Source organism: Triplophysa dalaica, chromosome 1 (assembly GCF_015846415.1).
Source record: "Triplophysa dalaica isolate WHDGS20190420 chromosome 1, ASM1584641v1, whole genome shotgun sequence".
Taxonomy (NCBI): domain Eukaryota; kingdom Metazoa; phylum Chordata; class Actinopteri; order Cypriniformes; family Nemacheilidae; genus Triplophysa; species Triplophysa dalaica.
Window position 1 is genome coordinate 31,384,278 of NC_079542.1, and position 26,700 is coordinate 31,410,977.

The 26,700-nt window shown below is 36.4% G+C and overlaps 4 protein-coding genes across 9 annotated transcripts in view; 1 reads left to right on the forward strand and 3 right to left on the reverse strand.

Annotated features, from left to right (window-relative positions):
* Nucleotides 1-132: 132 nt before the first annotated feature.
* Nucleotides 133-1,081, reverse strand: mespaa (mesoderm posterior aa). Its single transcript, XM_056743127.1, has 2 exons — nt 491-1,081; nt 133-219 (listed from the first exon to the last, which is right to left on the reverse strand). Exons 1-2 carry the CDS (start codon nt 1,079-1,081, stop codon nt 133-135), a joined length of 678 nt encoding a protein of 225 aa, XP_056599105.1.
* Nucleotides 1,082-5,525: 4,444 nt separating this feature from the next.
* mespba (mesoderm posterior ba) lies at nt 5,526-6,662 on the reverse strand. The gene is made up of 2 exons (XM_056743140.1): nt 6,000-6,662; nt 5,526-5,651 (listed from the first exon to the last, which is right to left on the reverse strand). The coding sequence occupies exons 1-2, from the start codon at nt 6,660-6,662 to the stop codon at nt 5,526-5,528; spliced, it is 789 nt and encodes a 262-aa protein (XP_056599118.1).
* A 3,261-nt stretch (nt 6,663-9,923) lies between these two features.
* On the reverse strand, nt 9,924-26,365 carry sv2ba (synaptic vesicle glycoprotein 2Ba). Of its 2 annotated transcripts, none has more exons than XM_056757571.1 (13): nt 26,224-26,365; nt 17,558-18,224; nt 16,054-16,234; nt 15,820-15,971; nt 15,600-15,733; nt 15,347-15,436; nt 15,073-15,186; nt 13,691-13,779; nt 13,390-13,554; nt 13,158-13,291; nt 12,848-13,051; nt 10,764-10,923; nt 9,924-10,617 (listed from the first exon to the last, which is right to left on the reverse strand). In XM_056757571.1, the coding sequence occupies exons 2-13, from the start codon at nt 18,015-18,017 to the stop codon at nt 10,434-10,436; spliced, it is 2,067 nt and encodes a 688-aa protein (XP_056613549.1). In that variant the 5' UTR covers nt 18,018-18,224; nt 26,224-26,365; the 3' UTR covers nt 9,924-10,433. The 2 variants fall into 2 exon arrangements, with proteins under 2 accessions (XP_056613549.1, XP_056613558.1); XM_056757580.1 differs by having other exon boundaries at nt 26,219-26,365.
* The window catches only part of LOC130429117 (A-kinase anchor protein 13), a 65,916-nt gene continuing 64,769 nt past the window's right edge, over nt 25,554-26,700 (forward strand). For 2 of the 5 annotated variants that reach the window (XM_056757544.1, XM_056757552.1), the window contains exon 1: nt 25,680-25,806. The gene's annotated coding sequence lies outside the window, so the exon portion shown is untranslated. Of the gene's footprint in view, nt 25,807-26,700 lie in introns of all 5 variants that reach the window. The other 3 variants (XM_056757520.1, XM_056757503.1, XM_056757530.1) reach the window with 3 other exon arrangements.

The following is a 26,700-nucleotide window of genomic DNA, read 5'->3' on the forward strand; positions in this document are numbered from 1 at the left end:
AATTTACAATTCATAAATATATAGATCTTTTTAAAACATAGAATATGCATAAATAGCTGTGTAAACATATTTACAAAAAGTTAAAAAGTGATGTCAATTTTTAAAGAGTCTTTGCATACAATTTTGTTTCTATTAACACTGTCCAGAGAAGAAACTGTGTAGCTGGTGCATCCCAAAGTCTTGAGCTTGGAATGTGAGGAAATGGGCTTCATCAGTGTTCTGTAGAACGGAGAAAACATAGATTAGTATCAACGAATAGCACGTCAACTTTATTATTTGTCACCTCAAGTTTCTAAAAAATGATTATTAAAATTATTGTCATGGGTAAATATAAATAATGTGTAAATAGTAAACAATCTGTTACGACTTTTACATTTATGTCCATGTATTAACAATATTATGACCTTTGCATTTGTAAATTGAATAATATAAAGGACGTAAATCAAGTGTAAATAGTCAAAGGTGGAGATGTAACATGTACATTACATACCTGATAACAAGGCTGAAACTGTTCTGCTGGTAAACTCTGATAGACTGAAGACTCTCCACTAAAGTTGTTCAACATGTTCGGCGAAGCTTCGTTTTCAATCTGTTCTGAAGAAACCCGATTCGCCTCCTCGTACCCAAACCCAAGCTGCTCAGACAGACAGGAGATGTACTGAATAGCGAGTCTCAGGGTCTCGATCTTAGTCAAAGTCTTATCAGCCGGAGCCACTGATGGAGGCAAGTAGGTCCTCAGGTGATTAAGAGCTTTGGTCTGATCCCTCATCCTCAACTTCTCCCGTTCGCTTGCAGTCTCCCGTTTCACCCCAGGGAATTTCGACCTGGGCCGTCCGGTTCTCTTGGGCGGCTGGGACTTCTTCAGCTGTGTGGTGTTGTGCGGGTAGATCTGTGGTCGTCCTGCTCCGCATGAGTACGTCGGAGGAGAGAAGCCACAGGAATCGATGGAAGAGGTTGGAGACAAGCTGCCACTGTAGTAGCCGGCGTCCGACACAAGGTTACTCTGATCCAGGAAACTCTGGCAGTTTAACAGGAAGGGAGTGCCGTCTCGGACCTGAAGAGATGAGTTGGAGATATCCATGGCCGGAGGGTTGAGCGTTGTGGTCACTGGTGGACCGGGGCTCTGGTATATATCCTTGGTGAGGTGCGAGTTTGCACCTCAGAGGATTCCGGTCAGTACTTGAGAGGAGAAGTGACGCTGGATGCAGGGGGTCTGTGGGAAAGAGCAGCTAGTCCAGACTCAGGTTTGAGGTGTGAGATCCAGACCTGATCAAACAATCACTGCCTGTTACAATTTTTTGTCTAAAATATAGATTAAACATGTCAAATGAAAAATTGCTTTATACATTTCTTTATTAAAGAATGTAGGAAAGAACACATTTCTGGGGCACTATTGACTATCATTGTCATACTATGGTAGTCAAAGGTGGCCAAGAACTGTTTGGTTACAAGCATTCATCCAAATATCTTCTGTGATCACCAGAACAAAGACATTTGCACAGATTTAAAACAACTTGAGAGTGAGTAAAAGTGCTTCCAGATTTTTTTATCTCTGCTCATAGCCTTTGCATTTTGCTCTTGGATAGTCTCTGTAGCATCTGTATCAGCAAATCTGACCTCTTTCAAAGTAGAATCACATCACAGTCTTTCATTCACAATAACATGATTAACACCACGTCCATCACGTTCTTAGCTAGACATGAAGTTATGAGTTCAGGGGTCTGAATGGGACACCTTCTAAGGGTCCCTGTGGTGCTGATCCAGAAGATGGTGGTGGACTACATCACCGACTGCAGTTCCCACAAACAAGTGTTACATTTTACTCCTGCACTCCTCCAGGATTAACTAATACTCTTAACTTAAAACTTTGTAACTTTTTGTCTGAAAAAAGCCTGGGGCAATGCATGGATATATTCACATGTTATGTATTTATTTAATTTATGATAATGTTGAAATGTAATGGTTGTGTAGTTTCTCAATTGTATTGTAGGTGTAAAGTCACACCTCAGGAATGTTTATGTGTGTTGGTTCTAGACCTTCTCATGGACTTCACCAGGGTAAAAACTCTTTAATATGGATATATACAGCCAGGGAAAGAGCATTTCAAAATTATTTTCAGCTTTTCTAATTTACTATTTATAGTTATGTGTCTAGGTTAAAAAAAAGTTTAATTCTTTGAATTATGAATAATATTTCTACCAAATTTCTACCAGTTTCTATCTGCATTGCAGAAAATAAAACGTGTAGAAACTGGTGAAAATAACAAAAAAGATGCTCTGTATATCACCTCAAATACTGCCAAGAAAACAAGTTCATATTCACTTTTAAGCAATTCAACAGTCATATTTCTACATTTATTTTGGTAACGTTCAAAAGTATTTTTTTATAACAGTTTTCATGTGTCTTGTCATGCTTTCAGTCTTGCTGTTGGATGACTTTATGTCACCCCTGAGGTTTGATTTGGCTGAAATTCAACAGACACTGGACTGAAATTACCAAAATACATCTAGAAATAGTGATTAAATGAACATTAATAATGATCTCTTTTTCCACATTTGACCACAGATTCAGAGAATAAAACCTAATCAATCTGAAACCGGAAAATGAAAACCTTCTGATGGTTTACAAGAGAATCCTGAACACGGAGTTGACAAGCGTGTCTTAATTTGGGGATTTCCTCTAATTTTGTTTAACACTCATGTGATTATGAGTCGATTAACAAGTGATTGTTACACATTCGCACGTTTTAATTGTGTATTTGCCTTGCAGGATGAAAGGGTTAAATGTGTGTATTCCAGATTGAGATTTGCACATCAAATGTCTCTTGCAAGCCGGTAAAATAAACTTTGGGGCCTAATTCCACAACATACTATAATTCACACGCAACTGTTCTATGCATTTCAAATGGGGCTGTCACACATTAGAGCTCGATCTCAAAGCATCTGAAAGCTTGTTTGTGGCTAGACTTAGTGGTGTGAACAAGCATTTCACATCAAGTTAAAGTTCATTAGCAGCCATAAGCTTCACTTGTCACCAGCAGAATACACATGAACTCTCTTGCTACTCATATTTATTTATTTTTTATTTGTGGTTATCGTTGTAGTTAAATCAACTGAACGACACATCAACCTTTCAGTATGATGAAAAGTGTCCTGTTGTTAAATCATTATTGTAGACAGACAAAGAAAAGTAAAAATAGTTATTTTATGACTAAGAAGTCACAATACAACATTTGCACTACAGGAATGTCACAATATCAGATTTATACTTTTTGATTAAAGTGAATGAAAGAATTCATGATCGAAGGAAATAATTATATCATGAAATCCATCTTTAGTTCTGTTAATTTTGTATTTTCTCTTTTTTGTTGCTAGTAAATCATACTCAAAATATAAAGAAGAGAGAGTTTGTAAATATTATGGCGTTTTAGGCTAAATACGAAGTAAGGGCAAAATCACCACCTGTTTGAGTGTCAACCAGTTACTGGTACTGTATCATATGTATAGATTCAGCAAAAGTCATGGTTATTGATATCGCGGTTACCGTCCATACTGGTGTATGGTTACAACCATAATTTGCACAATAAAACATGAACAAGGTTCTGCTTTAAAGAAAATTGAGACCAACTTCACACAGTTACGTCAAATTCATGGATTTCACAAACAAATTGAAAAAAGAATCTGCACAAAGCACTTGATTGTGTTTGGTTGCTTAATGCTTTCTAATGTGTACTGTAAAAAACAACCAGTAAGATTAGATTTTTTTGTTTTATTATTTATTTATAAAATATACTTTATTGTAGCTTGAACAAGAAGTACAAGAGCACATACTACATTTAAATAACACAGTTTCAAGTCAACAGAAGGTTAAACAATTACTGATAGATAATGATGAAATATAACTTTTTAGTACTTTTTGCCCACTACAGTATTTAAAGGCCTATGCGAATAACTGATATGACCACAATCCTTAAAATGATTAAAAATATTTAAAAAAATTGTATTAGGACCCCTTAGAACAAAGAAACTGCTGAAATGAATTACAAACGTATTAAAAGTTTAATTAACACGTGATATTAAAACACCAGTGTGATAATAAAGGACTTTTAAAACCCTTTTAGGAGTTTATAAACGGGTCCTGCGTCCACTGGTCACATTGGAGCCCCTACTGGCAGACATTGTAACTGCATTTACACAGGAGGCAAAAAAACAAGTTTGTCCATTGATTGCAATTCTAAGATAGCCATCTATTCAGATTTTCCCAAAAGCAACATGTATGTCAAGGTATTATAATTATTAGATATTTATAAATTCAATAAATATGTTTTTTCCCAGTCTGCTGTAAAACCCTGTCATGGGTGAACCCCCTTCTGAAGTGTGGATGGATAATATGTTAGTGAAAACCTGCAGGAAGATGTGTGTCACTATCACTTGTTCACTTGAACAAAATTCACGCCTGTAGTTGGTACTATTGACAGGTCTTTAATCCATTAAACACAAATATATTCCAGTAACATTTCAAATAACTTAATCAGAGTAGAAGGTAAAATAAACTTTAAATAAATTCCTGAAAAGACTACAGCCGACAAATCCATCTATTTGTCACAATATTCCTAACTTTGCATGTCATGTCTTGTCAATGCTTTCACGTTCCTTTATTCTTCAACAAACTGAGCGGTTACTGACATCTAGTGGCATGTTGAAGCTTTACAGTCACCTTGGTCCACTCACTGATACCTGCCAGATTTTATCCCTCACTTTTTTATAGACACTTTTAAATCTCATAAAGTCACTGGAGCTGGGGAGCTAATAAATAATTAATATACACCTTGAACTGAGCCATTCTTTTCAGTGTAAGTGATCTAGACCAATATATGTAGACAATGCCTTAGTAAATAAATAATGTGTTAGGTTGTTAGGAGGACGAACATGCGGTAGCATAACAATAAAAACATGATAGATGTAGAAGTCATATTATATAGAACATATAACTTAACGGTTTCCTGATGAATCCTGTCATCCTGTTTAACACATTCACTTCAGACTGCCTGTGTAAAATGTGAGTTTTAGGGATGTCATTGTTTTAGGTAAGTGCTGAAGGTTACCGATAGAGGGCGCATATATTCCTTTTGCCCAAAACTGGAAATGGGGCACCACAAACCTTCTAACAAACAATGACATAAATACATAAATAAATGCTGCATTAAATGTTTAAATTGTTTAATTTACTTAAAATGTAAAAGGGTATGTTGAAAATATATAATTTAAATGTATTTTGAAATGAAAAACACAGTGTACCTAGTAAATACCAATATTAATTATAAGCCTGACAAGAGTTTCATAGCTATTTTCAGGTTGGATTTCCCAAAATGTCAGCAAAAAAATCCTAGAAACTAAATATACAAAATGTTATTTATTATAAATACATATCAAAATAGTTTTGTATTTACAAAGGACAGACATGGGTAACATATATAACTTAAATTATTACAATATTAGGAATAACTTTGGTTTGCATGTGTTGCTTCATGAGAAGAGAAGCTGTAAATCCAGATCACGACAGCGATGGTCATTGAAGATGTGTGTGTTTGTGTTTCGGTCAGCTCCAGTAAGCCGAGGAACAAGCTGACAACCAAAGTTTCTGCCAAAAACCTGAAATGGAGGATAGAACAGTTAAAGAAATGGTTCTCTCCTCATTCTTGAAAGAATTCACCCAAATAAATACATGTCATGATGGAAATTCTTTCAATATTCATTCACATTTCAAACACGTATGACTTTCTTTCATCTGCAGAATATGAAAAAAAAATATTTTTAAGAATATTGATAACCGGACTTCCATTGTATGAACACAAAACCACTGAGACATTTCTCAGAATAGCTTCTTTTTCTGTTCCACATATACAGGTTTTGAACATCATGAGGGTAAACAAATGATGAAATAACCTATTTTTCTTTCTTTAAAATATTTTTTTCAAAAACTGAAATTACTCAACATACTTGATAGGGCTGTGTTGTTTGAAAACTTTGTTGTGATTGAAGAAAGTTTTCTATATTTGCTGAGAAGTTTTGCTCTACGTTGTACTGCTCCACATTCACCTCAACACATTGTCCTGCGTGACCAGAGCCGTCACCTCCCTGATACTGTCCATTACAGTCACCCTGTCCCCTCTCGCTCCATTGTCCAGCCATGGAGCTGCACTGAAAGTATCCAAAAATCTCGGGAGAACATGGGCTTTGTTTCCTGTGGGTCAGCTCTTCTTCGCTAAGACCCAGCTGAGCGGACAGAAAGGAGATGTAGCGGATGGTGAGTCGCAGCGTCTCAATCTTGGTCAGCGTCTGGCCCACAGGAGCCACCGACGGAGGCAGGTAAGTCCTGAGATGATGAAGAGCTTTGGACAGATCCCTCATCCTCAACTTCTCTTTCTCGCTGGCATTCTGCCGTTGCTCGCTTGGGTTCTTCAGCCTTGGTCGCCGTTTCCTCTTGATCGCACCTTGGAGTACTGCAGGGGGGTTGTCCGATTTGGCGCATGCGACCCGGTTGGTTGGGGTGAAGCTCCGGTCCACGGATGGATCCGACGAGACCGTCTCTGGTGAGGAAACGCTGTAGAACTCAGACTCTGAGCCGGGACAGCTCGACCGGTTGCTGCCTGATCTGTCCATTTTGTGTCAGAATGTGAGGTTGAATGTGGGGTGGACTGAGGGTTGAAGGTTTTTATGCTGGACTCGGAGGTGTGAGGTGACACCTCCGCAGGTTTACCAAAGTCATCGCTGTGTCTTGGACCCCAGGACTCGGCTCTGGATCTGTCTGGGAAAGGCTCAGAAAGCCACAGGATCAGAGGTGTGAATTTTGACTCCTCTTCAAAACAACATCTGAGTTTGCTCTACAACTGACCAAACAATGTGTTCTGTTGGATCTGTTTTGTGCAAGAGCATTAAAGGGCCGTTTTAAAAGAAAATAGAAAGAAAATTTCATTTATTTTAACGTGGCATTTTTGAAATTCAAGAAATTATAAAAAAAAAATATAAAATTTTCGATACTATATAGGATGACAATCCAAAAATCTGACAATAATAAAGAGTGTCACTAAAGTGACCTGAATTTGTTTTAGTTTTGTTGCTAGTTTTGAACAAACTTTTTTTTTTTATGGGTTTCTTTTTATGTGAATTTTTTGATATTTTATGTTTAAATTTTATTTTTGATAATAATTTTAGAGCCTCAACATAACCATATTTTAGTTTCTAATTTTCATTTAGTTGAAGTATTTAAATTAATATTTAGCCCAATCATTTACATTTATGCATTTGGCAGACGCTTTGATCCAAAAGCGACTTGCATTGGATTATACAACACATTTCTTGTTTCTAAGTATGTGCAATCCCTGGGATCATACCCATGACCTTGCTGTTGCTAACTCCATGGTCTACCACTGAGCTACAGGAAAGCATTTTTTGCATTCATGGCAAATAATGAATAGCATTTATGGATGTACTTCCATAAAAGATTTTTGATTATTTTTCAAATAAACAGATTGCTGCTTTAAGTATATTTTATTTAGTATTTTACAATGAAATTACCTGAAATTCCATCATTTACCGCAGTGTCTGTCCGTATGGTGGTTGTAATTCAAAGAGCAAAGCAGCCTAATGATGTTTAATTATGCTTAATAAACTGCATTAGCAGATTACACTTCAGGTGTGACATTCACACACACCGGTGACTGTTGCTGCAGTTTTGGGATTCAGTGTGTCTCATTTAGAGGCTAAAAGTGAGAGTAAGTTCATTAAAAACAGCTTGAATGATTGATCACAAAATAAAAATTGTGATACATTATAAAATGCATTTTTTAAACATAACAAGGCAGTTTCCCAGACATGGATTAATACTAGTCCTAGACTAAAATAAATGTTAGACCTGCTGAAAACAACTTGCATTGACATATCTTAAAGTGTCATCATGTTGTCTCAAAATGCACACAAGTAATGTTTTTTTCGTAAGACGTGTTTATTTAACTAAGGCCCTGTCATTTTAATCTACTTCTTGTCAATCAAACCACTCTTAACTGCACAAAATTTACGGTGACTTAACTAAAATAATTCTCTATATAGTTTTTGATCTGATGGAACATGCTTACATGACAATGGTAAGAAAATAGAGTTGTATGTAAAAGCACAATAGTGCAAATTAGTTTATTTCACAACAAACCTTGTTTTTAATCAAAATAAATAAAATGTTATGGAAATGGATGACTTGTAAGAAAAACAGAAAAAGGTGCTTAACAGAACAGATGTGAAGTTAAATGTAAAAAAAAAATGTTTGAACAATTATTTAGGATAAACTAAATATGCTAAAAATATTTACAATTAAACAACATTTTACTATTATTATTGATTGATTTATTTTATTTTTAAGTAGTCACAGTATAACTCCCATAGTTACATTTGTGCTATTTTATGTGTGAAAAGAGTATATGACCTTATAAACTTTTGACGACTCGGTTTAAGGGGCAACAACATAAACTAACGTCAAGTGGCCCAAACTTTACTTCCGGTGAACCTCTGCAAAGAATCAATAACCATTAGGTAGTTTTAAATAAATTTAATACAATTTATATACATATCGGTTTTAATGTTAATTGTTATATATTATAACCAAACACATGCCGGAAGCAGGCACATGCGTCCGACGAAACCATGTAGCATGGAGTGTTTTTTCTTAAAAAAGATTCTCGGTAATGTGTTTCGTGATCAGGTTGGATGTAAAGAATTTAAAAATATATAAAGGATAGCCGCTCATTAATGCAAAACAAACCCTATCCCCCAGAAGAGAGGTCTTGTTTCACCCTGACAGTGAGATCATTTTTTTAAAATGGTTTCGATTTACCACCACTTTATTACGTAACTAGTTCACCATTATTGTATTGAGGCTCTATTGAACTCTGTGACCGATGCTCGGTGACCTCCAGCTTCTGTTTGTGAGTGTGATAAAGTGCAGTGTTAAATTTGGCACCTCTGTAATGCAGAGATTTGACTGGAGTTGGCACCTATTTGTGTGTCTTTCTCATCTGCAATCCCATTATTAGTCTTCATCTCTCACCCATCTCAAACAGAATGATAATCTAAAGCACATCTTTACATTTGTATTTGATGTTATGCATGTTACTGTTGGAACTTATTTCGGTAGCTCATTGTGTGTCTGTTAGTTGGAAGAGTAGAAGTTTTATCGCGCCCTTGCGCGAGCCGTCGGAGTGATGACGTTCACACGTTTGGTGTGAAACGTAACAAGTAACTTAATAACTTAATCATAAAGTATATACACCAAGAATGAACATTGTGATATGAATGAAGTCGTGGCTTCAAAGTCACTGCGAGTGTCATGCTAATAAATAAATGCATTTACAGAACTGTACTAGAAATAAATCATGTAAATTAAAGAATGAATTACAGTAGCTTCCTTTGTTGTCAGTTTTTAGTAACCTTCACGATTTCACTTTTTAAACATATGCAGTTATATCTGGTAAAGGCATTTTCTAGATTTCTCTTTCACACCCTTTCATAAATAAATGAGCAGAACTTGAGGTGTGACTGATTCACACGTGTGCCATGTTTTTACAAGTGCCTGTCCGTCCCTGAAGCTCACTGAGAATCATGGGAACCCTCGGCTAAAGAACCCGGGAACAGGGAAGTATCCACAAACTGCAAATTATATTATAATGTTTTTTTTATTTAATCTCAGAACAAACAAAAAATGAATGAACATATAAAAATGAGTTGATTTTTTTACGAATAATAGATTAAATCTATTCAAACCTACAGTGCAATTTAAAGCATATTTTGTAGAAATTCAATCAATGTTTTCTATTCACATATTTTAATGAACACAATTCTGATCATACAATCTAAACGTTCTTTTTTGCTGGAATAAAACATTATTCTTAAGAAATAACATTTTAAAACACATAAAACTTAAGTCCATTTTAAAAATGTCTATCTTCACAAACAACATTATTCTTACATTACGATCTAATGAAAAGGCATTGACAAGAAACAGTTGATGGTAATTCAAAAACACAGTGTAAATAAAGTGATCTACCTCTTGTGAAAGAACTACAGCACAACAAAAACTAACTGATAAAGACTCCTGTCATTATGCTATGAATAAAATTAATTTACAAAATAGTTGAAATAAGGTTAAATTCAGAAATCTGAAAGGTGTAAGAATATGTTCCAAGCATTTCCCAACCCTTTAATATCCCACGTGTAGCCGTTCTGAACATTTTACTAAACGGATTCAGAAAAAAAAGATGAAATGAAACAAATTCTATGATAACATCGTTGAAACATGACATCATATTAGCTCAACATAGCTCAATCCTTTAGTGTTCAGAGATCCAAGCAAAGGGACATCCCTTAGGCTTTTTCAGTTAGGCTTTTTCATTGAAGGATGAGCTCCCGGGTCTCGGGCATTTTAAACGCCAGCAGTCCTCCGCAAACCAGCGCTGAGAAGGACATGATGATGGGTATAATCTTGGTGATGCTGACAAACTTGCCGAAGATAAAACTGCTGATGATGGCTGCCAGTTTACAGGTGCCGTTCAGCACGCCGAACGCTGTCGCCCTGAGGACAAAAGTGAGCACAGGATACTAGAATAAGAATTTTTTTTAAATAAAAATAATATGATATAACATCTAATAAATATAATGCTGGAAGAAAAACTATTGAGAAATTGATAAAGTGTATGAGATGTCTTTCGGTGACTTTACCTTTTGGACGCGGGATAAAGCTCCACTGTGATCACCTCAATGCCGTTCCATGCGGCTGCGCAGGATGCGAAGAAGAGACACTGGAACATGATGATAGAACCTTGATTGAAGCACAGGAACAGAGAGAACGTACAGCCAGCAGAGACCAACATTGAGATCCCTGAAAACACCAACACACACATATTTACAAAGTTCACCAGGTCAAAAATAACACTGATAGTCATTTCAATATAAAATGCTTTACAAATGTATTGACTGACTACTGATGTATTGTTTAAGGCTTTTGTCAAAGAGGCCCTCCCTAAACTAACATTATTGGTGATTAATAAAATATTTTATATGTTTCCGTAATGGTAAATGATCCACCAGTGAGTGTAATCTCTTTATTTACAGTAGCATTTCTAATACTAACATATAATTATTATTGATATCCATGTTTTCAAATAGGCTTTTTTTACAAGAAGAGCAGAAAAAATTTGAACTTAAAAGCAGTACTAATAGGAAAGTAATTAAATCTACTGGAAGGGACTGGCAAACCTGCTGCGGAACTACAGCAGAAATGTACAGTGCATGTATGTTTTTACAGTAAAATTACAATAAAATTTTTGGTTTTAAAAACAGATCCCTAAAATATGTGTGCTTTCTTTTTATTGTGACATGTGGCCTAATAAGGTGGTTTTCAAACTTTATGATGCCATGAGACCCCAACATATGATTAACCTTTTGTGAGGGAACCCCTTTTCGAAAATATCTATCCATCTATATTTTTTTCTGTGTAAAGAAACGTTTAAAATTTGTTAGATAAATACTAAATAGGATATGATAAAGACAACACAAATTAAAAATTCTGGACGATATTAATAGCAAGAAAGCCGATAAACACTGTGAACTTTTATCATATTTCTGGGAGATGCTTTGTAAACTTCTGGAATTTTTTTGAATTTATAGGTAATATATGTAAAGGATTTCCTTACAAATTTTAATAAATTAATTAAATGACGAAAATGAAAACCAGATTTATTTGTTTAAGATGTAATGTAATGTAACGTGTATACACGATTTAAGGTTCACAAACGCTGTATTTTCCACATACCTTGCATGTTTGTATCTCCTCTTTGCCTAGCTCATCGCTCTAAAAAGCGAGGTGTGCTGTGATTGGCCAGTAAACCAGTGCGTAGTAATTGGTCGAATACTGCAAGCGTTCCACGGAAATGTAACGGCTCTTACCATATTCGGAACATCAGGTTCCAAAGCAATTCTACTGACAGGTAATAATAACATGTAATCGGTTCTTCCTTATATCAATTCGAGCTCGAATCTGATACGGAAAATGAAAAAGATCGAGCTGATACATCAACTTTGCGAGCGCGACTTGAGCAGGATGTAAAGGATTGGTAAGGTTTTATTAAAAAACATATGTTAAATAGATAAAACTATAGCTAACTGCTTTACCTTTTATATACGACGTTGTAAAGACTATAAACAAACAACCATATACATCACACAGAGTTTGTGTGAGATAGAAACAAGCTCGCATTACAGCAGGAAATGGTAACATAATAAATAACGCGAGCGCGTTGGCCCTTCTTGATCAACCAGTGTTACGCCAAATCTTGTCGCGACTCAACAAAGTCAATAAACCCTGTTATAAACACGACATTTGTTGCCTCTAGTTGGAACATTATTACTGATTATTAGGACTTATGTTGTCTTTTTTGAGGATTTCTTTTCGCAACGAAACATGACTTGGCGGATACGATACAATGAGATTTACAAGTACGCCGCTATACTTGCGTTCAGATTTGGGCTGTCTAAATCAAGTCATGTTAGGAAGTGACGTACATTCGCCGGGAAGTGGTTACGGCGTTGCAGGCAGGTCTGGGTGAGCATTTGCTTTTAGATCGAATGCATCTTTTGTCCTGACACTTAAATTTTTGCAATTGACGTCATTTCTTTACGTCACAATTTTATCTAATACATGCATGGGCAACTAATAACACACCAAAGACGCAGAAAAACATGTGTTCGCATCATATGACCCCTTTAATGTGCTGTAATTTAATATAATTTTATGTATCACTCACCTATAATTTTAATTCTTCCTATTTTATCCATCAATAGGCCAGCTATGATGTTGCCTGGTAACACGGACAAACTGCCGAGAAAACTGACTAGATAGATCAAGATGTCATTTTCCTCCTGGAAGTTTAGATGGCAACCTTTTTTGGGGTGCAAAAACGTTGTATTTTCCAGTTTGCAGTCAATGAACTTTGAATCTTCCCACAGATCTGTAAAATAAGTAAATAAAGTAAATGTAAATGACAAAGAACAATACAAGTAATAATTAAAACACACAATGATATTAAAATTGTTGGAATTGCATGAATTGAGCACCTGTATTGTAGAAGACTGTGCTTTTAAGCGTGCAGTTTTCAAAAAAGGTTTCTGTCGATTTGATGTCTTCAAAATAACAGTTCTCAAAGAGCGAGTCCTCAAACTTCACATTTTTTATTTCAATGTTGACAAATCTGCATGTGATGAGCATTTCTCCATTAGTCATTCATTCATTTTATAAACATACTATATTATAGAAATTTAAAGATTAATTGATAATCTGATCGCGCACCTGTCATGAATATATTCGCCCTCTTTGTGAACCTGATTCTGCAGTGTGAAGTTGAAATGAAATCGCTCCACTCTCTCGCGATGGAGGATCTTGACGTTAGACTCATATTCCTCAAACTGAAGGTACTTGATTTGGTCAGGAAACCAAGCTCCCAGCCCATAGTAGCTGCACAATGGAAGATCAATGAATTGTAAGCATATGTATGTGTTAAATCATTACAGAACTCATTTGTGATTCATTGTGATTGTGTCATGTGGTGTCACCCATGAGATGTCACCCAGGTAATGCATGATTTTCTCACCTGAAAGCCATAGTGAACCAAACAATCCCAATAAGCAAGCTGTGGAGTCTGAGATCTGGTGAAGCCAGAGACATCATGTTCTTCATGACCTTCCGGAACACAATAGAAACACAACACAATGAAAATCTGTGAGAGTTTTTCTTGTCCAGGGTTTTGAGAAAGTACTGCTAGGGTGAATACAAAAATCTGTAGTATTCTAGCGTAAAATAACCAACCCATGGGAATTCATACGTATTTTAAAAGGTAGCTTTAACCAAGTAGCTAGTTTGTAGGAATTCATGTAAAACATGGACATAGTGTTAGTGACGTCACCCATAGGTTTCTGAGGGGCTTTTTTGAAGCCTAAAGTGAGCGGAGCAGCGCATCACTTCATGTCATTTCCGGATAACTGAAAATGGGTAACAGGTGGGAAGTTGTTGGAGCTGATGTGCCCGGTTGCTGAAACCATCTGTCACTCAAGTACCCATGCCCTTAATTGTGCAGAATTTTAAGGCTTAATATCATTTTAACAGTTGAGTTATAAAAAATTCACCCCCTCACAGGCTGTAAACATGTTTTTTTTTCTGCTGTAAAGTTGGACAGATTAAGGGCCTTTTCACATTGGCCCAATAACAATTTTTGTATTTACACTTGTTTATTTGGAATTAAAAATTAACAAATTAATAAAGATTTTTTAAAAGATCAATGTGAGCACAGGACAGCGGGGGAGTGGGGAGAGCAACCGGGATATATGTCAGTACGCCCTAACATGGGGCTGATTGAGTTTCTGTTATCTTTTGGAACCAGTCTCTAGCGGACAGTTGATGAATTGCAGTTAAAGTAACTTCCGTGTTGTTTACACGAGGGAGGCTGGAAGGTTGCCGCTTGGTTTTAGTACGATTTGCTTTAGCTCCTGTGACGTTATGTTTAGGGGAGGGGCTTCAGTATTGCATTATTCTAATTATCGTATGTACATAACTGTTTCTTGTCAATTGATTTAAATTAGCCATGTTGTACAAATTCCTGTGAGATCAGGTTAAAAATTACATTTATGTCGCCTATAATTCAATCTTCATATGTATAAATTGTTTCATGCTACCCAGCATATAAATTAGATTTTACCACATTTTTACCATATTTAAAAATTATGTAAACTGACATTTTTCTCAAGATATGGCTTGGGCAACTGTAACAATGAAAATCAATGTTTTTTTGGTCAACAACCAAATTTTACTTGGAAATTTCAAATTCGACTGACTATCATTAAAAAATGTTTATGGTTCATGTATGTTCAGATACCTTATCCTAACAGTGATGCGTATCACAAATGTAGCTTAGTAACACAAAGCGTTTAAACATATCGGGAAAAAATTAGCCAATTATGTAAAATCGGTCAAAAATACCTGTTTGACCAGAGTCATATGTCTGACCATGAATCTCTGAAACGCAGTGCCAGTTTCACTCTGAATCTCTATGAACTCATCATCCTGGGTTTGAGGTGTTTTAATTTGAGAGACCTGAAAGAGAAGCATTTGACTTCATCAGATAGGCCTATATTCAATGACTGAAAAAAAAACCCATATTGAGAAAAAACATGGCAGACTAAACCCAAAATTTTTGCCTTTTAACCATCTAAATGTGTTATATTACAGAGGCTTTATTAGTTTAAACAAATACTTGAAAAACTCTCTCTGGTTCTCCTTTTGCCCTCCAGTTGGTGTCATGGACCTGCCTGAGGATCATCCAGGCCTCATCATGTCTCGCGTTCTAAAAAAGACAAAATTGCTTTGAATAAAAGCGTCCTTGTAAAAGCAGTAATCGTAAAAGGTCCATGCAAGACATGCCTTCTATATGACTAACTTCGTAACATCTAAACTTTCAAGTTGTTCAGTGAACAACCTCCAGCACCGAAGACAATCATCTGTATTACCTCCAGGAGAAATCGGGGACTTTCTGGCATAAACACAAGCCCAGCGAGAGCAGCCACAGATGGGAGGAAACAAACCAGCACAAACACCCTCCAGCTGTGGAACTGAAACTCTGTCCCCATACTGAAGCCCCAACCTACAACACAGAACATTCATTGACTTTAAAAAATCACTTTTGCATTCCTCACCCTGACAACATACAATCTGTCGAATGATCACTACCATAATGTGGGATGATTCCCCAGGCGGTGAAGGAGGCATACAGGCCTCCCAGCATCCAGAAGAGACAGAGCCAGCTGAGATGTTCTCCTCTCTTATCCATCTGCAGGAACTCAGAGAAGTATGTGTATACGATGGGGATGGACCCTCCAATTCTGAGTAAGATAGTGAGAGTGCTCTGTCCATAAACGTATAAAGTATACATTGGTGTGCTTGGTCATGCTTTGAATGTCTTACCCGATTCCTGAACAGAGTCTGAAGAAGATGAAGAAGCCATAACCCTGGGCGAAGCAGGATAGGAAGGAGAAGATGCTGTTGATTGTCAGAGCGTAAAGTAAACACTGCCGTCGACCCAGTTTATCAGCCAGACCGCCCCACACAACAGCACCAACCATCATGCCCACGTACACGATTAAACCTGAACCATGATATAACAACACAACGCCGGAGAGTGAGAGATGATAAACCAAAAAACATTATATAATTTATGGCATTTATGTAGTTTTTTGTTATGGACCAAAATGTAAAAAAATAATAGGATTGTTTCTTTTTACGGACATAACATCATTCAATACCTTCTACTTTCTTTAGTCATTGGGTGACTTTATAAAGTGCTCAGTATATAGAGCAGGAATTTATACATTCTTATTCCAATGAAGTTTAGACTTTTTAGATGATTTATTACATAAAAAACGTCATAAATGGTTTATTTCAAAAGTCCAATTACAATGTGTTTTCTTGTGGTTTTGTAAGTTTGCTTTAAACATCTTCAAACTGTCATATATTGCTTACAATATTTGTATTACTTCTAAACTAAAATACTAAAGATTATCACAATAAATAATATTGTAAAACTCAATGTTGTGATAATGTTTTTTTTTTTTTTGCAAGAAATAATAATCAGAATAAAAACTTAAACTTTTAAACAAGTGCGAACTATAACATAATGATATTATAATGAAGCTACAGTTCAGCCATAATATAATGAAAATACAGTTTACATTTTTTTAAATAATTGAAAAACCAAAGTTGAATAAATTATTAAAAACCAAAATGTATTTTTTTGACAAGGGTATTTTTATGAACATCAAGGGAATGTTGTCACATTTGTGACAACCACCATATTATTATTATTATTAATATATATTATATTGTTGTTGTTGTGAATAATAATAATTATGATAAAATATTTTAATGTACCGAAAAGCTTACAAAAGGTCCAGATAGGTTTCCATTGACAGTCATAGCTCTTGTGACAACATGCCCCTGTATCCCCTCTCTTTCAGTCTCTCTTGCCTTCCCTCACGGTTCTGACACTAATACAAACACACACTCTCTCACAAACAATTTATTAGAGAATGGGATGAGAGATTATCAGGCACGTGGCAGGGATTGTAAACCCCCCGTGGATTACACACAGTGCCAGACAGCAGGTACTTTTTATCCCCAATCGAAACTTTTCCTGCTTCTCTCTCACTAGGGCACTCAACACAAGCTGTTCAGATTTACCTTGTGGTGTCGTTCATTCTCCAATGGCACCTGGAGGGTGTTCAAATATATACTAACATGGTCTTAGATTTGTATAAGTGTATAGGGGGAGAGCAATGTGGTATTGAGAGAAAGATTCCCATTAATTTAATGTATTCCTCAAATGCAACGTTACCAAAACAGATAAAAATAAGATCTTGCATCTTGGGTTTATTTCATATCCGTAAGAACTGACACTCTCTGATTCACTCACCCAGCATGCCCTTATCAGCATTGGAGAGGCACATATCCTTCTCAGCGCTGGGCAGCACGAAGCCCACCACGAAGCACTCCACCCCATCAGCCATAAGGGCCAAACCTAGCACCGTGAAGAGGGTCCACTGGAAACGCCCGTGACCGCAGTCTTCCATGATGGTCTCGTATTGGTCCGCTAACGTCTCCTCTTCGGCCTCTGCAGCCATCCTGGCCTTCATTCTCGCCTCCCTCCGCGCGGCTCTCCGGGCCTCCTTGATCTCATCCGGGTGCGGAACACCCTGGTACTCACCCTCATACATTTGATCGTCTTCATCGTTGCCCTCGGTGACATCACTAGCAGCATCTTCCTCCTGAGGAGGGTAGTCTGTCTGATAGGGGTAGCCATCATCTCCCCCCTCTCCATATGTGGGGTAGGTTTCTCTCTGCTGGTTTATGTTGTTCTGGTAAGGGTCGTCCATTTTGGGGATATGTTATATTCTCGCAGATGAAACCAGCTAAATTTGCATAATCCACAGTAGTTTTTTCGTTTTTGATGAAATGTACAGATCCCACGCAAAAGGGGAATATTTAAAACTCTCAATTGCACTTTTTTAGGATAAGGCCTCAATAGTTATGTTGACATTGAGTTTCTTGTAGTTGGTTTTACATAAGATCACATGATGCACCTGCAAGAACAGAAATATTTCCATTATCGGTGAGGGATATTTTAGATTAAGAACAAATGTTTAACCCCCTAAACCAAAGGAACCACAAACTTACCCTGGTCTATAGTTTGACAATGGTCAAACCGTGGTTATATACAATACAACAAAACACTTTAAAGCCAGTGTTGATTTGACCAGAAATTTGTGTGTACACCCGTTTACCCATTTTTAATGAAACTAATTGGGTTAAATTTAACATGAAACATATTAACATGAAATTTTAGTGCATTTTACATAGTTATGTCCAGTAGGTGACAGCAAGGGACTGTTATCTGTGAGTCTATCAGTCAGCAGATTTTTCAACCTTTTCATCCCGAAAGTCTGCTTTATTCAGAAACTATGGCTATCAATATGTCAATCATAGCTATTTCAAGAGTGAATCCCACTTTAGTTCAATGTAATTCCCGAAACTTTGCAGCGTGTATGTGGGCGTTGGTTGTATCAGCATGAAAAAAAATTATACCATTCTGAATGGATTATATAGAAGACAGAAACCGCACAACATGCACTCCCTTTATAATTCATAAAAAGCTGTCACTCTGGAATCTCTAGCAACCAGGCCTAATAATAATTCATGCAAGACATTAAGGGTTATGCAAGGGTTGAGTTGTTTAAACATGAAAACCTAACAGGATGCATAGAGAAATCAGCTTCACTCAAAATCATAGGTCTATTAATTACTTATTATGGGGGTCCCTAATACCTAAGGGGCTCCCCTTGAATTCGAGGACTGAATTATTGTCTCCACAACATGTTGAACAGGCCCCATCAGTTCTTATTCTTTGACCTTAAATGATCAATACTATTTAGACTCAAGGGATTATGGGTATTATACTAAACATTTTGACTGTTTTCGACACTTTTAGTGCTTTCCTGGATTTATTTGGTTTAAAAAAAAAATTGTTTTTAACATAACACTAAACTTAACGTTTAGTCCTAATAACTGTATATGCAAAGACAAATTTAGCTTTTACAATTACTTAATACTTACTTAATTTTTACTTTAATAAAACCATACATGAAAAAATAGTGTAGTGTATTATATTACTTACTATTGTGCACTGCAGTAAAATTCAGTGATATTGATATTCCGGGATGAATTTTGGGATTTTACTGGATTTTATTGGAGCCCCAGCTGCCAGACAATTACTTTCTTTTACGGATTTTTACTACAGTTTATTAATTTACTTCAGGGGTCCCCAAACTTTGTTGTTCTGCATAGTTTAGCTCTAACGTGCCTCAACACACCTGATCAGCTTGTTTAGGTGTGTTTGATTAGGGTTGGAGCTAAACTCTGCAGGACAGCGGCCCTCCGGGGCCGAACCTGAGAACCCCTGATAGTTTCAGTATTTCTTGCAGGTAAACAAGAGTCTGATCCTCTGAAACAACTTGAATATAAAATATCAGAGAACTTGCATCTTATTCTCTTTTGTAAACGCAATAAATGTACTAGCAGCAATGTATCTCTGTATCTATGATACACTAATAATACACTACTATACAGAAAAATATCTTCATGCATAATGACATGACATTACAAATGAAAGCTATGATTTAATCCATCTTAAAACCATCTGAATTGTATTCTGCGTGAGGACTCCCAGATGACCGGATTAAATATGGTGTGAGATAAATGTCCCACGATAAAAAATACAAGTAATTTGCTTGTAGCTTTATTTGTAAAGCATGCAGCTACGTCAAGAGCAATAAGATCCAGAACCTTGAGTAAATTGCTTTGGATTTTATGCAAAAATCCAGAAATCAATCAATAGCTTCTAGTTTGTCAAATACAGTATAGATGCAGACATAACTCCATATTTGCATAGAGTGTGTCAATTTATAAAAGGCTTTTCAGCATTAAATACAAACAATTTGCTTTGCCCGAATATTAAATGTGGTTGAAAAGAGATAACAGAGAAAACGGCTCTATGTTCGCTCAATGTCCTGTCTAAACCTGGTCATCATGATGCTCACAGATGGCCATTATGTAACTTTAGACTTACTGTGGCAATAAATCCAAAAGACAAACTGTAACCAAAAGCCTTAACCCAGACTTTAGGGACTATTACTGGACAGGATTGATTTTTATGCATTAACAGAATATTTTTTGAATTGCGATAGGCAAGTATATAAGTAGAGTCTTGACAATATCAACTACACAATTATGTCAAACACAACATTATCACATTATATCACGATGCACCACCAACATGAATGATTAGAAAGGTCAAATAAGAAGTGACTCCTAGTCAGGTGACATTTCCATATATGGACAAACGTACACATGGTGTGGGCGTGTCTTTTGTGATGTCACTGGGAGGAGGTGACACTAAATGGAGGGCAACTCTGAAGGGCACGTTTGCTTAAGCATGTCACCTGTAAAACCACCATGAAGAATGCTGTGATGTCAAATTATACTTCATTCTCTCACATGAAGTTTCACAGCGCGGAGGCAATAATAATCATTTACTTTTGGAACACAAAAAATGTGAAAGTACACCCCAGAAGGTTTAAATTAAGATTTTAAATTTTCATATGAATATTAATATATGTATTTTGTTCTAAAGACTTTTTGGTGCATTTGTTAGCGCAATATTTAATTTTAAATTGCATATAATTTAGTTAAACTTTCTTATGTTCCTATGTTGTATTGTGCTGCAGCATTTTGATATGTAAGCACCAGTGATATGTGCACCCTTTTATTTTGTTATAAAAACAACATTTATAAAATTCTCTTTGTTATATTTACAAATACAAATTCTCAGTTTTGTTTCTGTTTCATTGCTTGTAATCTCTCTGGAGACCAGACAGAGCCAAAATGTCAATGGCTATACAAATCAATAAACAATCTGTTGGTCATCCTAAAATGGAACATGTCATGGTTTGGGACATTTCGAACCAATATAGATCCATTACGTTTTCTTTTGCAGTTGTGTCATTTAATAGTTAATACTAATCTTTACTGTCTTGTCTGTGTAAATGAAAAAAAAATCGTTTTGAAATAAGTGTTTCATTAAATATATATTTATTAACTACAACAGAATGACAAAATTGGACTATGTAACATAAAAAACAAGTGCAATGTGTATGAGGCATAATTTCAAAGCAAAGACATTGAATGCAATTTCGAAATACATTTAAAGCGAACTTGCAATAGCTTACCATAATCGAAGTTGCTCATTTTCTGATGTTAAAGGAAACGTCCAAAAATTTAAACAATCCAAAGGAGAACCCTGGCAGAGAGTTTCAGAAACCGTCCATGTCACCCTAACAGGAGGCTGTTGTACATAGCAGGGGATTATGGGTCGACCCCATGATCACTGTTCATCCTGATAGAATCTCCCTACGCTTTGTGCTTCATGCCAAATGGTAGAGTCCACATTCAGTCTAAACCATACCTGATGTTATAGAGTATGTCTTAGGGTGGGGGGGGGGGGGGTTGGTGTGGGAATGGAGGGTTTTGAGTGATGCTGTAAATGTTGTAATTTATTGCATACTAAAGGTTATATCTAACATTGATGGAAAATGATAAATTGCTCGTGGCTTAACAACATACATATATTTCAGTATTTTTACTCTTCCAGTATAATTGACAAAGTGAGTACACAAATAAGTACATAAATGCGTTCCTTCCGAACAACATCAAATGCAAAAAGTTGCTCAATCAGTTTCAAATATCTTTGATAAAGATCGCATGGCATGTAGTGGGACAGTATTGTAGAGAGAGGGTGGATGTCTTGCACAGAGTAAAGATGCCTAATCCCACAGCCAGTAATTCTACTGCAAAGAGGATTAGCTCCACCCCAGCAGAACCATTGGCTATATTTAGATCACAAAGATTCCTTGTATTTTCCCCGCCCCTTTTTTTCCTCTCAGAATTTGTTCCTGGACTGAATCTTAGGTTGGACTAATGCAGAACTATAGACTATCATTATTCAAAATTTTATTTTTTTTGCCATGAAGCTCCTCACAAATTTCTCTGAAATATTTAGCATGATAATCAATAATTCTATAATTTGTATAATAATCTTTTAATGTGCAAATTATTTAAGCGGTCTCAGGTTTGTGTCTGTACAGTATTTTTAAAAATCAAACCATTCTTTAATAGGAATATTAAATATGTTTTCGTATTATATTCCTGATGAAACAAACAATGGAAACAGCAATTTTTTATCACATTAATGGGAATCGTGTTGGTTTTAATAGAAACACCAATGGTAGGCCTATCTATGGTTCTGTTCTGGTAATGGTTTTTACTGGTGGGATGTTATGTGGCAGATGGGATCCAATGAAATGCCATTAAATCCTACTGGAATAAAGGGCAAAACGCACTACAAAAAAGACATTTGTAATGGTTTAGAAAAAGAGCTGATGGTTCATTATCTGTAATGGACATCAAAATTGAAGGGTGAGGGGGCAAAGTTTACAATCATGTTTTTGTGTTGTTTAACTGGTCATACATGTTTTAGTCTTTATTGTTTTCAACGGGCAGACGAGACGACAATGAGTGTAATCTGGTGTAGTATTGAAGGTTGGAAGGGAGGTAAGGCATCACAACCACAAACAACCACCCCATTAAAACCTCTAAAGCTGATTGAAGGGAATCACAGCTCATGTGACTGCTTGTGATCTGAATGCTTTAAAGTGACAGACATGCTGAATGTAAAAGCTGCACAAGAAAGAGTCAGTATGAGAACATCGCCATCTGGTGTTTCTTTGTGGAAGGACAATGCCTTAAAACCTCTGACTTCAATTACAGATATAAACCATTACTGCAGTGGTTCTCAACAGGGGTCCTTGACTTCCAAGTGGCATCGGGATGACTAATCATTTAAATTGAGACAAAATATGCAGTGAAATACGTTTTGAAACAACTAAAAAACAAGGTATTTCTTGTCCATATCGAATTAACACTTTTCCAGTTAATGTCAAACTCTGAAATACTGAGTTTTTGTGAGCGGGAGGGGGGCCTTTAAATGTTGTTAAATACAGTTGGGGGCCTTGGAGTCAAAAAGGTTGAGAACCCCTGCATTACTAGATCACAATGTATTAAATGTGTGTTTACTGTTGTTTCTATACTTGTATTACATGTTTATTTTTAGAAATGTCTTTTTTAATAAAATACAATAAAAATGAGTGTTTTAGTAAAATCCAATCTGTATTCTATACATCTATTTTTTAGTCTTTATTATACATATAATACATACATCATACAATATATATCTACACTCACCTAAAGGATTATTAGGAACACCTGTTCAATTTCTCATTAATGCAATTATGGTGGTGGTGTAATGGTGTGGGGGATGTTTTCTTGGCACACTTTAGGCCCCTTAGTGACAATTGGGCATCGTTGGGCTACCTGAGCATTGTTTCTGACCATGTCCATCCCTTTATGACCACCATGTACCCATCCTCTGATGACTACTTCCAGCAGGATAATGCACCATGTCACAAAGCTCGAATCATTTCAAATTGGTTTCTTGAACATGACAATGAGTTCACTGTACTAAAATGGCCCCCACAGTCACCAGATCTCAACCCAATAGAGCATCTTTGGGATGTGGTGGAACGGGAGCTTCGTGCATCCCACAAATCTCCATCAACTGCAAGATGCTATCCTATCAATATGGGCCAACATTTCTAAAGAATGCTTTCAGCACCTTGTTGAATCAATGCCACGTAGAATTAAGGCAGTTCTGAAGGCGAAAGGGGGTCAAACACAGTATTAGTATGGTGTTCCTAATAATCCTTTAGGTGAGTGTATACCCAATCAAATACCAACTGACCTACAGCAACTATCATTCTATAAAATGTACAATATAGGGATTCAATTCCTACAAAAGCACCACATAGTTTTTTCTTCACATCGAATGAACTTTGACACAGCAGGCCACAGTTTGACAGCCCACCCAGTTACCATTACTCCTCCAGCACGTTCTTCAACATACAAAACAGCTTCTGTGATTGGACAAAGCTAGCGATATTCTTCATTACACCATGCTTGTCTTCCACCGCTCTTTGAGTGTGTGATGCGACGAGGTATTGAAATTCAGCCCACGCTTTCCCTCATCCAGCTGTCACAAATGTGTTCAAGTGCAGCTCAGCGTGACATACGAGGCAGTCTTTCTTAAACTGTTTCCTTATTTATCTAACACCAGAGCTCTATTGGGCGAGAAGGGTGGTCTGGGCTTTTCTGAAGACTGGGGAAGTTCATTGAACACCATGAAGCTCATTATTCAGAGAGCCTTCATCTTCCATTTCACCATATTATAGGCTTACAGCCATCCACAGTTAGTTAAACATGCAGGATTTTTTATTGTTCATTTATTGTGTTTTTGTATCTACGCCTTTAGTTTAAGATTGCAATCTGATTATTGACCAATAGACGGCGTGGCACTATAACAAACTAGATGACAACAAATCTCATATTTAGATTTACTTTTAGCCATTCAGCAGACGCTTTTATCCAACAAGATTTACAGAGAGTTCAGGGAGATATAGGGGGAGGAAATATAAAGAGTTAAAAAAAGTAATGATTCTTTGTAGTGAAACAAGGTTCTTAAGAAAGTAATAAAGAAAGAAAATATAAAGAAAGACGGTCCCTATCTATGGCATTACTCATCATCATTAGTATAATTGAGCAATTCTTTGAGTGAACATCTCAGACTATACCAATAAGGGACCATATATTGCAGTCTTGTTTTGGGGGATCTGTCACTACCATTATCATTGCCATAGTTCATCATCATGCCACAAAAGAAAGTCAAGAGCCTTTCAGCCAGAGCTTTAAAGTGCTCACTATCTGAGCACCGCCCGCTGCATCAACCCCACATCTGCCCTCATCTGCAAAACAAATCATATCGTATAGAAAGTCTTTCATACAAACCCTAAAGTATATTGTGGGTAATACGAAATGCATGAACGTAATATATTTATGATTTACATCTTCATATAACTACCCGGAAGTTGCGTGAGTTGGAAGTCATGTGCGCACGTTCTTGATAATTTTATCCTTTATAGTATCAAATATCTTTGACTATGCGGTTGTTAACCTTTTTTGGATTTCATAATGTCTGTGTAAGTTGTTGCCATACTGCAGCACCACATTCGTTGTTCAACGCAAGTGGTATTCTTTTACTTTTCTCAGCGCTGACGAGAATGACCCAATCACAACAGCTCGTGATTATCAAACGATACATTTTAGTTCATGCATTTAATACTTAAGTTTTAGTTGAGCTGGATGTCAGTGAGTATATCAACAAACAGTATTTAGAAACAACAGAATGTAATGGTTATGCTTTATAATGTAAACATCTCTTTTAAGAAGCACAATGAGTCCTGAATTTGTTGTTTGTTTTTTCGATTGTGAGCCGCCGAGCGCCCTCTAGAGGACACAGCCTCTGGAGCAACACAGTCAACGGCATTCATCTCCCAAATGTTCAACACCACAGTTAGTTTCCTCGAACAAGTAACATGAAACATGGCTTTCATCTGACCTGAGACCGGTGTGTCTGTAACTTCAGAAGTGTCCGGTCAACAGGTAAGAGTTTAATTCATACATGTAACAAGTTGAGAAACACACAGTCGTGTTAAACTGAGTGTGTTTAATAGCTTTTGTTTATAACGTTTAAATGCCATTGTGAAAACTGCGGGCATGTGTTACGATAATGCGGACTTTGTAATAAAACAATTAATAGATTTGATTTTATTAAGGTTAAAGGGAGGAAAATGTGAATATATCTTTTTACTTTGTTTAATACTTAACAGGTGCACAACCTGACTCCAAACACCCTAACTGTTAAAGACCCCATGAAATTGAAATGAGAATTTTGTAAGTCAAAGTCATGTCTGTCTGGCAGCTGTGGGAGCATTGTTTTATATTCTAGTATACTTAACTTTTATTGCAAATGTATACATATTTTAAATATATAGTTTCTATCTGGCAAACCTACCTTACCAATTCTATTGATGGTCTGATGATGTGTCTGTCGCTCATGGGTGTAAAGCAATCCTATTGGCAATTTAAAACAATTGACATCAGAAATAGCCTTAAATATTTAATGGTATTAAGAGTACTTCTACTCCAGATTATAGTTCAAAGGCGAACACATGTATTTTGGTATGTTTTAATATCTGAAAACATTGAAGGATACATCACAGTGGTTTCTCAACCTCCTGAGGAAAATATTTGTTTAATGGTGCAATTGAGTACCTCAGAGATGACGTATTTTTGTACGCAAACCCCGAAAGCGAGTTAGCATTTAAGGCCTTCCGGTTCCATCGCTCCGAAGTCTATGGGTTTTTAGAATGGGTTTTTGGTAAATCGCCTGAAATGAGGTCTCTGCTTTACAAAACCTCTAAATATTTTCACGTTTATTCTATGACGTAAAAGTCACCAGTTATAACCCGCTTGTGATTTTTGTAAAGCCTTATT

What these genes read in the sequence shown, in the direction of transcription:
- mespaa (XM_056743127.1), bottom strand. Translation starts at nt 1,081, where the DNA reads ATGGATATCTCCAACTCATCTCTTCAGGTCCGAGACGGCACTCCCTTC. An exon ending in AGTTTCAGCCTTGTTATCAG is followed by an intron (nt 220 to 490) that starts GTATGTAATGTA and finishes TCCGTTCTACAG; the next exon opens with AACACTGATGAAGCCCATTT.
- mespba (XM_056743140.1), bottom strand. Translation starts at nt 6,662, where the DNA reads ATGGACAGATCAGGCAGCAACCGGTCGAGCTGTCCCGGCTCAGAGTCT. An exon ending in AAACAACACAGCCCTATCAA is followed by an intron (nt 5,652 to 5,999) that starts GTATGTTGAGTA and finishes CCTCCATTTCAG; the next exon opens with GTTTTTGGCAGAAACTTTGG.
- sv2ba (XM_056757571.1), bottom strand. Translation starts at nt 18,017, where the DNA reads ATGGACGACCCTTACCAGAACAACATAAACCAGCAGAGAGAAACCTAC. An exon ending in AACCAGAGAGAGTTTTTCAA is followed by an intron (nt 15,187 to 15,346) that starts GTATTTGTTTAA and finishes CTTCTCTTTCAG; the next exon opens with GTCTCTCAAATTAAAACACC. An exon ending in CTTTATCCCGCGTCCAAAAG is followed by an intron (nt 10,618 to 10,763) that starts GTAAAGTCACCG and finishes TTTTGTCCTCAG; the next exon opens with GGCGACAGCGTTCGGCGTGC.